This window comes from Phalangium opilio, unplaced genomic scaffold (assembly GCF_054372755.1).
Source record: "Phalangium opilio isolate 3A_F unplaced genomic scaffold, DU_Popi_V2 ptg000048l_1, whole genome shotgun sequence".
Lineage (NCBI taxonomy): Eukaryota > Metazoa > Arthropoda > Arachnida > Opiliones > Phalangiidae > Phalangium > Phalangium opilio.
The window spans coordinates 2,155,101-2,167,648 of record NW_028324170.1 but is presented as its reverse complement, the minus strand read 5'-3'; the positions used below and the strand labels follow the sequence as shown (position 1 = coordinate 2,167,648).

At 33.6% G+C, this 12,548-nt stretch overlaps 1 protein-coding gene across 6 annotated transcripts in view; it reads right to left on the bottom strand.

Annotated features, from left to right (window-relative positions):
• The window catches only part of Lrp4 (LDL receptor related protein 4), a 337,174-nt gene that overhangs the window by 94,508 nt on the left and 230,118 nt on the right, over positions 1–12,548 (bottom strand). For 5 of the 6 annotated variants that reach the window (XR_016366889.1, XR_016366890.1, XM_089839240.1 and 2 more), the window contains exon 1: positions 4,937–5,379. The exons of the other annotated variant lie outside the window; for it this stretch is intronic. Coding sequence is in view for 3 of the 5 variants with exons in the window: in XM_089839240.1 (XP_089695366.1) it covers positions 4,937–5,006 (70 nt within the window). In the remaining 2 variants the exon portion in view is untranslated. Of the gene's footprint in view, positions 1–4,936; positions 5,380–12,548 lie in introns of those variants that run through there. 6 annotated transcript variants of the gene reach the window in all.

Here is a 12,548-nt window from a genome sequence, read left to right as displayed (position 1 = left end):
GCACCAAAATGATTAAGAAACATTTTAACTATAAATAACAGTCTGAGAGATTTTTTTAAAGGCATTTACTTTATAAAAACAATTCTAGACATTTTTAGGATTGCTCTAGAGTTTTCTGTGTTTAATTGCGAATGACCTTGATATACCCAGAAAAAAACAACGAGTTTTGAAATAAAATTTACAATAACCTTGATATACTATCCCCTTTGCTGCATCCCCTGCAGTTTTTCCTAGCCCTTATAGAGAGAGAGTTCAAAAGATCCATGACATAAGTTCATAAGCCTATACATGAAAAATAGTGTAGGTAGGTACATACGAAGCATATTTTACAGGCGGTATTTAGTGTTATTTCACCTCTTAAAACACTGATAAGAGAGTAGCTCCCAGCCTCCAACCTAAACGATGATAGCCTCAACGATGCTAATTACGAAACTTTTTGAACAACTAACTAACTAGCACTCTATTCGTTCTCAAAGGTTTAATGAAGATAAGGAACGTTCTTGTTTATAGTAAATCGCGTCTCTTCCCGCCTTTTAATGTATTAAATATTTCCTCTTGAATATAAGAAGGGCGAGATAGCTATAGTGGATGTTAAGTTATTCATAGATTTTAATGGCTGCCAGGGGTCTAATGTTGTTCAAACAAATTCGAGGCCTTCCTTACCTTCATAAACAGCTACGCCTTTGTTTTCAAAAGTTTCCGCTTCAAACACGCACCAGTTTAAGCGTAAATTGATAAGGAATTTCGAATAAACTAGGCACTTTTATATTCAAAAATGCTAGGTAGCGCGTGCAGTTGATCATGCTGTAAAATTTCTTAATTTACAATAGATTACGTATCTTAATCTTAACATGCCTCAAAAATTTGCGAAGGAAAAAATAGTTGTAAACTAAATAATCCTAAAACCAGGAAATCATACGGCATAAGTTAATAGCATCTGTTCCATAAGTTTGACTCTACCAATGCTAGAGACTTATAGCTCGAGCTAGTTCGAGAACGACAAGCGAGAATTGAAGTCCTAGTGCACTCGGTGGTTAATTTTGCAGTCCATCTAGGCCCTATTTAGTCTGTACTAAGCCCCAATTTGACTGCGCCTCACCAGGCGTCGCTTTACCTCGAATCTTTGACCTACGTCACTTCATGGCAAGCTCCAGTTTTTAAGCAGTGACAAACTTATCTTAAGAACTTATGATGAAGGTGCAAGGCACATCGAGATAGATTATTGGCCAGGTAAAATTCGTCATACATAATCGCGTTTAACTCCTCCCACAAAAACCACCACATAGATACGTTGAGTAAAAATGGCTACGCAATGGTTCCTAGTAGCTGTATGCATCCCTTGCAGAATTAGAATAAATTCTAATACATAATTTCGTTATTAACTCAGGTCTTATTAAGGGCCCTTCAGACGTACACGTGCAATCATGAAATTTTAAATTTATAATGGCATTTATAAACTAATCTTAAAGATACCCTCGCTCGTGTATACCGTTATTGTATATTTTTGTATCAACAAAGTGCGCTGGCTTGTTTTCCTTTGCCATATAGGCTTTATAAGACTATATAATTAAATTTTCATGAAAACCTTGTATCGTCTGAAGAGGCCTTTATTCACCTCTCTCTCCATTTTCGTTTCCTAATCTTGTAGAATGAAATTTCAGGCCGAGTTAATGGATAAAACATTTAAAAGCGTGGAGCGAAACCAGGAACAATTCAGACGAATTCGTAAGAGTACGTATATATTGAACAACAAAGCGTCTACGCGTGTAAATACTGCATCATCATTAACGCCATCCTTATTCTGCTTCTCTCCCTCCCTTTCTCTTCCTCAACCCCACCTCTCCCCCCCACTTAGACCCTCCCATCATTCCCCAAACTTTTGAAAAATTAAAGTTACAAAAGATGGGAAAAAGGATCGAACACTAGATGCGCCTACCTAACAGAGTTGGAATTCAGCTGAAATTTTAAATTCCTTAAAGGAAAATCAGAACTTTTTTTAAATTTATATAGGATTTTATAGAAAAATTAATTTGATTATATAGGACTAAAATTAGTCGACTATATAGTCGTTGACTTTACTATGGGAAATTATAATTTTAAGTGAATATATAGAATTAATCCGAAAATACAACCAGATTTTATTGGATATTTTATAAAATTATAGGTTAATAAAGGATTTAATTTTATTTAGGATATTTTATAAAATTATTGGTTAATAAAGGATTTAATTTTATATAGGATATTTTATAAATTATAGGTTAATAAAGGATTTAATTTTATATAGGAAATTTTATGAGATTATAGGTTAATAAACGATTAAATTTTATATAATATATTTTATGAGATTATAGGTTAATAAATGATTTAATTTCATGGGACATTTTATGAAATTATAGGTGAATAAATGATATATTTTATATAGGATATTTTATGAGATTACAGGTGAATAAATGATATATTTCCTCGAATGGTACAGATCTCAGGTAATGTTAATTGCAAAGACTAGGAAGAAAGTATCCGACCCCGGGAGATACTCCTACACAAGTCAGCATCTTCCGCGAGGTAAGTTACGTTGTTCACGTTAAGGGAATTAATAAAGGTTAAAGCGTGGCACGCGCCTTGGTTACTCGGCTTTTACGCCTTGTCTATTAACGATTTTCGATTGGACGATGTTTAACGTAGCGTCTTTATCCCTCCCCGCACGAGATGGGATGGGAGCTGCTGGGTCCTTCATTAGTCTCTAGTGAATTTGAGACAGTATTCTATAGCATTAACGCGAGAGAGAGAGAGAGAGAGAGAGAGAGAGAGAGAGAGAGAGAGAGAGAGAGAGAGAGAGAGAGAGAGAGAGAGACAGAAATGAGGAGAAACTTAGTAAGCTTTCAGAAACTTACTGAGGATATGTTCCTAGCAGCTCTAAGACGTTGTTACAAGGATACCGGCAAACCGTCAGCTATCTTTATGGATTTTCACCGTAATTTACTTTCTCTCAACATATTTAATGCTAAGGTGCAAATGTTAGCGACATATTACGACCCTAATATCCAACAATCTCACTTTGCATGCAGAGCCCAGCTCATTTTGAAATGGCAAGAAGTTCAGTAAAACCATTTGATACACAGACTCAAGTTCAAATCCTTTAAGTGTCTGATAAAATTACTTATAAATTTACCAATGATACCAAAATATTTGGGTTTAGGACAATTTGGGTTTGTTTAATTAAATAAATTAGCTAAAAATAGTGGTCTATATCCATCCATTCACTTCTATTAATGTAGAAGAGTCTTGAACTCATTGTTAAGGAAGTTTATATAGTTTGTATAAGATCAGTTATATAATAACTGACGATGGGCATTCCTTGGATAATTCGGCGAACTTATTCATCCCCCTATACAGGGTGTTTCTGATGAGTCTGCATCCATAAATTACAGGGGGATGTTCTTTGGGAAATCAAATATGAGTTGAAAATATCTTAACTTCTATCTCCATTTTGCCATAAGGGCCAAGGTTTTCGAGTTATGATTGGATGAAGTATTTTACTAAATACTTGGGATTGTAACAATCAAGGCCCTTAAAATCTGTGTTTGAAAAAAAAAGAAACCCAAAAAACCCCCCATTAGATCACCATAGGGAGTAACTTAATACACCGCAAGAAGTAAGACTAACTACAATCACTGCCATCTCCTCTGTCTGTAAGTCATTTTTAGTTCAGGAAGTTGCAACTCAAAACCATCTCATTAAATGTCAGTAATAGGATAGGCGTGGTTAACCAATTAGTAAAAGAGAAGTTCTCTCTCTCTCATTTGGTAATTAGAGTAACTATATCTTTCAAGTTCTAAATTACCTCCCACGGAATTAATTTTCCCGTTCGCAAAATAAAAGTCTATTTGGTTCCATAAGAGTTTTTCTTAACCCTAAATTTTAAATTACTTCTGCGCTACCGTTAAATGGAGCGCAAAATTAATTATTTTACGCTACCTTAAATCTAGATTAACTTCGAAAGAATGCTTTTAAAGCCTACAAATAATAATTAAGGTCTTATATACTTTTTTGTTAAATAGGTGGTATTAATTTTAAGAGGATGTCCTCTTCACTAAAGAGGATAATCATCATTTAAATTATCATGGGGATTTTTTAAATGACTCTAGCCTAGTAAGAGGGCTTATTTCTGCTGTACACTGTCTTTAAATAAGTACACAATCTGTCAAAGCAGGCCCAGGGTTGTCGCAAACATTTAGGTTCAAATTTTTATATTATTTGTCGTTATTAACTAAAAGATATTATTGTGCTAAAAACCAGTCAACTCTAAATTTGGAAATAATATGTTTTAAAACATATTCTTTTTCTCGTAACGCATAACGTTTTTTCATGAACCCAAGAATTTTTCATTTTGACCCTCTTAAAAATCAAATTACCATACTTCAGTTTTAATTCTTAAAAATCCCTTCACTTTTTCTTGATAATTTTTTTATCCAATTCCCCGAATTTTCCAGGATTTTCCCTAACCTATAGCAACTTTCAAAGTGGTTTAAATCTCACAGTAAACAATGTTAAAGCCAGTTCCTTTCAAGATTGTAACTGACTTTGTACTATTAACAGAAAAAGAAAGAAAGGATTAAAAATAAAAATTAGGTACTTTACTCAGACCCATAATAACGACAGCTTATTTTGGCAAAAAGGGTAATTACAAATAAAAAAGGGTATCGTAACATAGGTGGGTATATCTCTTAATGACCAACAAGTAGTTCATAAAGATGAAACGGACAATCATAAGTCTTTTTAAACGAAAAACATCGTAACTGTATTATGGTATAGTGAAAGACTCGAATATATGGCAAATCACGAATAAATATTAAATTGTTCAAAATACTTGTTAAGTAATTTATCAATGAAATAAATTATTCCATGAAAATACTGCAAGAAAATTAAGAATTCTCACCTCTCAGAAGGGTAGCAGCGCACGCGATTAGTACGACCACAAACGTTTCTTTTATACCAGTTCGTAACATAGTCCTCGAAAAATTAACGGATAATTAACTATTTCAAATATTTTAACCAACACCTTCCCTACCGTAATTTACACGTTATTAGGGTAATTAAAGCAAGGAGGATAAATTCTCGGAGAAGAAAATCGCGTCTTAAGTGTCTTCATGACGCGGTCAGTCCGCCAGGAGCCAGAAAGGGTTGGTTATTTAGTAGCAGTACGAAACGGGAAGGTTCTCTCGAAAACGGGGGGCTTGGTACCCCGACGAAAGACAACTCTAGAATGACTGCCTTTTAACCACCGAGCGCGCCACGAGTCTAGCCGCCCAAGAAATGATCCCCCTCCGCATCTCTGGCTCCTCATCTCTAAGGCATCTCTAGAAAAGAGAGAGAGAGAAGGGAAGATGGTTGCCATGGTAACCACGTAGCAACCGCATTCAACGTCATGGCTGGCTAGAGAGAATCATCACCCGGCTTCTCTCTTTCTCTCATCTTCCATGGACCAAATCCGGAGCTTCCTTGTACCACCACCATCATCGTCTCATTAAGAGTGTTCAATATATTTAAGACTATTTACTTATAACTCGGGATAGGGTTTATTCGTGGAAATTTGGGGTTGAAACGAATAGGCCGGGTAGGGTAGCTCCTCGCTTTATCTTATATGTATGTACAAAGAATGTCCGCTAGAGGGACCGCGCACCAAAAGATGCGGGGGAAATGGTGTTATACCTAATAACTTTGCAATAAGCGATAATGCCTGGCATCTCTATTGAATATTTCTTACACGTAACGTGTATGCATGGACTGTCCGTGGACCAATTTTTTTTTACCTTAGTAATACATGAATAGGGTATTTTAAATAATAAGCATTGGAAAAGGCTGTTATAATATAATCCGAGAAGTCAATTAAAAAGGTCTATACAACCTTTTGTATAAAGGATATATAGATATAATATGATGGTTTCCATGGAAACAGAACGTCTACTATAGAATAGAAGAGGTTTCGCGATACAATGTAACTTTATCAACGTAATATAATTATTCAAAAATATTTAACAATGTTTAAAGGATGCAATTAATTTAAATGGCCTTTCGTAAACAAACATGAAACTGGGAAAAAGTTTTCTAAACGGGTTTAAACTTCTCTATTTTCATAAAAAAAAACATTGTTAAAAGAGGCATCATCTCATCTCAAATTTAATGAGATTTTGACGTGTCTTTTAGATTAAATCATACGAGATAACGAAAGAATAACAAAGTTTGATGAGAGATTTCGTATAATTGCGTTTGAGGGGCTTTTCCCCCGCCCAAATAAAAAAGGAATCCAAGGCAAAAAGAAAGTATTTAACCCTACAGTTTGTTTGAACTGAACTGAACCCGGTGTTAAGGTAAACACATGATACACAAAGCTTTTAAGTAAAATGGCGTGATTTTGATAAGATAAGCGTTATAAAACAAAAGATATATATATAGATATCTTCAAGGTAAAACCAGAAGTAAGATGAGACTAGAAGTAAAGAGCTCGAGCATTGGTAGTAGATCCTGGCACTAGTGAACAAATTTGAGGATTTTATGCCGCTTGCATCGCGCCTGCACTAGAGAGAAAAATTTCCTACCCCTTCCCCTACCCCTACCCCTAAAGCCGCGGAACACGGACGCCGGTGCTTTTATCTAGGTCGGCCGTCTACCACCGCGAGCGTCTCACGTTTTGGAGGTAAAATTCAGAAACCGCTACCAGAGGGTGAGAGAGGGCCAACCGTTGGTGTGTTATCAAGAATATTCACTTTCGCCAAGTGAAGAATTTGGTTAGCTCAGTACTTCTAGTCTCACCTTACTTCTGGTAAAACTAATATTTTTGCTGTTTAAGGGGTTTTGGGCCCCCAGTAGCGCTTATACAGAGACGAAAGGGGGTCCTTAAAAAGATAATCCCGGCCACGATCCTAACCCAAGTATGGGATTTCCCGGGGCTCCAAATTTCCTATCCTTTCCTATCCGTGTAAGTTTGTTTTTCGCAAACATAATATAATAGTGCGTTAAATTTACCAAACCGGGGCTTTTTGAAGATTTAAGCCCAGCTATATAGGGGTTCAAGGCCCCTCCCCCAACTTACGACTAAAATATAAATCCTATTACATAACAACAAAATATAAAATATAAACCATGCTTATTTATGGTATAGTTAGTATCATAAGTTTATAAGATATTTTCCATAAGTATGACACTTCGTAATGGTAGATACAGCTCGAGTTCGAGAACGACAAGCGAGAATTGAAGTCCTACACTCGGTGGTTAATTTCGCAGGACTTCCATCTTCCTATTCAGTCTGCATTACTAAGCCTTTGACAGCGTCTGACCAGGCGTCACTTCATGACAAGCTCCAGTTTGTAACCAGTGACAAACTTATGATGGAACATATCTTATGAACTTATGTTAGTATGCAAAAAAGGGGTTAGAGAAATTTCCTCAAACGTTTCATAACTTTAACCGCCCTTCAGGGTTGCCAATAATTTATGACTTTGAGCATTTCAGGTTTGGAACTGAATGATCGAGAACTGAATCGAACAGAATTCTACAACCTTTTCAGCATTTTGTAGATAGCGGTTGAATTGAAATCACAACAAAAAAACTGGCAACATTTGTCTATAACCTTTTAGAAAAAAAAATACTCGAACTCACCAATTTGAAGTTCTCGTAGTAGAAAATTAATTTTGATTTTAGATGGGTCTCTTTTATGGTCAATCGTTAATTAAATTCTTCCTATTTCCTGTAAAGATAAAATAATAAAATAAAATATTAATATTTACGTCTGTTGTGAAATATTTTTATCGATTTACCAAAAAGATATCTCAAGAATGAAGACGAATAGATTTTCGGTAAAGTTATTTGTAAAGAAATATTCAGACAAAAGGTTTCGCGGGTAATTTTTATCTCGCGTAATAAAAGGCGTCGCGTTTTCAGACAGACAAACAAGCAGACGATAAACAGAACAATCCATACTTATAGCTAGGATTAACCGCTATACAATAGATCAATGTGTATAATATATACCCTATAGGGTAAAGGAAAAACTGTGCGCTCATTTTGTTAATTTACAAAAATATATAATAATGTTATGCGCCAACAAGGCGGGCGTTCGTTAGCGTTCTAGTATTAATTAATAAATTTCATAGTACACGTACTGTTTAAAAGGCAGGCATACGTAATTATGGGGGGAGGTAAATACGTAATCCCATTATGCTAATTTGATCGCAAAAACAAAAAAATCATTTACTTCATTTCTGTTCCTCAACGGTTCGATTTACAAAGTTCATGCTTTTGCGGTCTTACAGAGGCTTTGATTTTATTTATTTATTTTTTTTGGTTATTTCCATAATTGGACCACCAAGAGCACACTATAACCACCTACCGGAAGTAATTCTGAGTCTGATAAGAGGGTTCAATTCCTAAGGTTCATTCTAGAAGAAGGGGGTCACTTATTTTCTACGCTGTTTCGTTAATAATATGGACCAGAAATCCTGCAGAAGCCAGCGAGTTGGGGTCAGTTTTCCAGATCACCTCTTTGGAGCCCAGCACTCCTCCTTGTACGAGAGTGAGAGAGAAAGAGAGAGGGGGGGGGAGATTACTGAAGGACCATTTTCTTGGTGGTCCTTTTGCGGGGGAGGGAGGGGGCGGAAGGCGTCAAGTTCCCCCGAAGCAACGTCGCGTTAATAAAGAGCGCGGGAAAGATAGAAGGCGAGTGAATGAGTTCTCGTTAGTTCGAATTGAGAATTGGCATACCAAGAACTGTACCTTAAGTACTAATCAGGATTAAAATATCGTAAGTCAATAATTGCGATAAGTCGTCCTAATAATTATCATTGATCATGGACCTTAAACACCGTAGGGATCTGCATTTTTCTGGGTGTATTAGTGTTACTCGAAATTGAAGAATTAATTTTATTTTAAAGTGCAATGTTTACTGGGGGAAGTAAATAACGTATTGTCTTAAGCTCATTTCATATGCTAATTTGGTTGAAAAATAATAAGTGAATTAATTAATAATTAATAAAATAAATAAATAAATAAACGAATAAATACATCTTAGTTAAATAAATAAATATATAAGTAAATAATTTAAAAGAATAAATTAATAAATGAGTAAATAATTAAATGAATAAGTAAATAATTAATTAAAAGAATAAATTAATAAAATGAATAAGTAAATAATTAAAAGAATAAATTAATAAAATGAATAAGTAAATAATTAAAAGAATAAATTAATAAAATGAATAAGTAAATAATTAAAAGAATAAATTAATAATTAATAGAATGAATGAGTAAATAATTAAAAGAATAAATTAATAATTAATAGAATGAATGAGTAAATAATTCAAAGAATAAATTAATAATTAATAGAATGAATGAGTAAATAATTCAAAGAATAAATTAATAATTAATAGAATGAATGAGTAAATAATTAAAAGAATAAATTAATAATTAATAGAATGAATAAGTAAATAATTAAAAGAATAAATTAATAACTAATAGAATGAATAAGTAAATAATTAAAAGAATAAATTAATAATTAATAGAATGAATGAGTAAATAATTCAAAGAATAAATTAATAATTAATAGAATGAATGAGTAAATAATTCATAGAATAAATTAATAATTAATAGAATGAATGAGTAAATAATTCAAAGAATAAATTAATAATTAATAGAATGAATAAGTAAATAATTAAAAGAATAAATTAATAATTAATAGAATGAATAAGTAAATAATTAAAAGAATAAATTAATAAATAATTAAAAGAATAAATTAATAAATAATTAAAAGAATAAATGAATAAATAATTAATTAAATAAATAAATAAATAAATAAACGAATAAATAAGTAAATAAATAAATGAATAAATAAATAAATAATTAAATGAATAAATAAATAAATAATTAAATGAATAAATAAATAGATATATATATATATAATTAAACAATTAATTAAATATCTAAATAAATAAAGAAATATTTTTACTTCTTTTCTGATCCTCTTTATAACTACAAAGTGTATTATCAGATACTAAAGAAAAACTAATTGAAAATAATTACTATAATTCACGTGACACGACGTCACAGCAAATTTTCAATTTGCCATCAAAAGTTGTACACGATAAATTGATCCATTTCTGAAGTTCTGATATAGGATCTAACGAGTATGGTCATCAGTTAAGATATTTTGAGATTAACATTCGCTAAAGACGAAATGGGGAAGGACACGAGGTCGATACACGTAACACCTAGACATCCGAGAGGGAGGGGGGGGGAAATAAAGGCTTAAGGGGTTATATCCCCCCCCCCCCCCAATATATATATATATACTGTACCAATTAGCTTATTATACAAATTTGAATTACATCACTTTGCTAAAATCCTTGCCCGCTTTAGGAAAACGAACCGCCTTTGGCTATTAGTAAAGATTAATTGGCTCGTCAACTAGAGTTAGGGGGGGGGTAGAAGCCCCTCAATATCGAACACAGAACCCCCCTCCCTCTCCTCAACTGAAACTCTATCTAATTTGGTTGGGCAAAAATTACCATACAATGTTACAATTCAAGCCTTAAATAAAATACGTTGTAAGAATGCAACAAAGTATAGCATAAAATTTATCACTCTTAGAAATGAAGATTTCTTTCAAAAAAAATATTGCATATGATTTAAACCGTTTTTTAACACCCAATCTAAGAATGATAAGGTTCAGTATATTAAAGGTAATTAAGGATATTGTGAGACCGATACAGGGTGTTTCTGATAAGTTTGCATCCATAAATTAAGGGGACGTTCTTTGGGAAATCAATTTTAAGTCGAAAATGAAACTTCTATCTCCATTTTGTTTGCCCTAATGGACACTGTTTTCTAGTTAAGATTGGATGGAATATTTTACGGATGACCCCCTTAAATTTAATCAAGAAACTGAAAGGCAATGACGGATTTCTAATTTGATAAGGGGGTCACCCCTAAAGCAATATTAAAAATCATAACTAGAAAATAAGTGTCCCTTGTGGCAAAATGGAGATAGAAGTTAAGACATTTTGGACTCAAAATCGTGCACCCAAAAAACATCCCCCTTAATTTATGGATGTAGACTTATCAGAAACACCCTGTATATTAGACAGTAGCTCGCCGCCTCGTTTCTAGCTTCGAAAGTATTACGTATTTTAATTTGAACAATATATTTCAATATCGATTATTCGATTTCTGGTCTGGCATAATATGTATATAGACACGAAAATTTCTAGTCTTTGGCGAAATTCTTAAATATTGATTTTTTGATTCTTCGATTGGGAAGTGGGAGTGGGGGGGTGTCTAGGGTGATGAAACGACCGAATGATTGGTACGAATGTTTCGCTAGGACAAATAAATGAGCGCCGTTCATCTCCCATCTTTATCGAAGTCAAAAAGAAAAAGGAAAAAAAAAATGAAATAAGAATAAAATGAGAATGTAATAAATGGATCCCCAATTCAATAAAGATAACACGGGGATCAAACATCCCGAATGGACCCCCTACCCCACCCATAACCCATTTTTTATTCGGATTTACGCTGGGATATGAGTCTGAGATCTAGACTCGAAGGGTGTATACGTTGTAAACAAAAGGATTTCAATATTTAAATAAAAAGTTCAGGTAACATAACATTATACCTTTAAAAGAATGGCCTTTTTCTAAATATAAAAGGAATTAAATATTAAATGATCTCTTATAACAAAATAATTAGCATTTATTTAGACTTAAAAACGTGGAGTACTGCGCCATCCGCTAAACCGAACTACTTACGCGCGTGATCGAGTGGGCTATGCCCTCGCCCACCCTTACCTCTCTCATTCGGTTTGAATTCAACCAATCCCTTTAGGCGTAAGTTATGACGTCACTAAAGCAATGGCGGCGCAGTAGTCCTCGTTTTTAAGGCTAATTAATTAAATGTATTAAATATTTTGAAATAAGAGATAATTTATTTTTAATATTTTTCCTTTTATATTTTGAAAAAGGCCTTTCTTTTAAGGTATTATGTGTATAAAGCGGGATCTTTTCCTTAATTCATTATTTAACCCGTTCACTTCCAATTATTTCTATTTGTCTTTGGTACTATACGCCAGCGACACTGATGTCACTCTCTCTGTCTTCTCTATCTCAGAGCGTCATGTCTGAACTCCCGGAGGAACCAGGCTTAACCATCATAAACTTTCCAAATATCCTATTAGCTTGAATATTGAAAGTGCGTGGTAGAAGGGAAAGGGTTGTACGAGAGGAAGGAAGGAACATTTGGGAGTCGTAGGAAATTCGTCGAATTCAATTTAGAGTTGGACGTCCCTGATTCGACTTCAATCTAGATAATAATAATATAGTTCTATATTGAACAAAGGCCTATTCCCTTTATAACTACATTCTCATAACGACACCATACTCTCCGGATAGCCATTAATTGAAGTTGAGATGTAATTTTAAAGATCATCAAATTTCTTAGCTGACTTATCATGCTTGGTATTTTTATATTTAATTAATTAGTTTTTCCCTAATTATTTCAATGGAAAA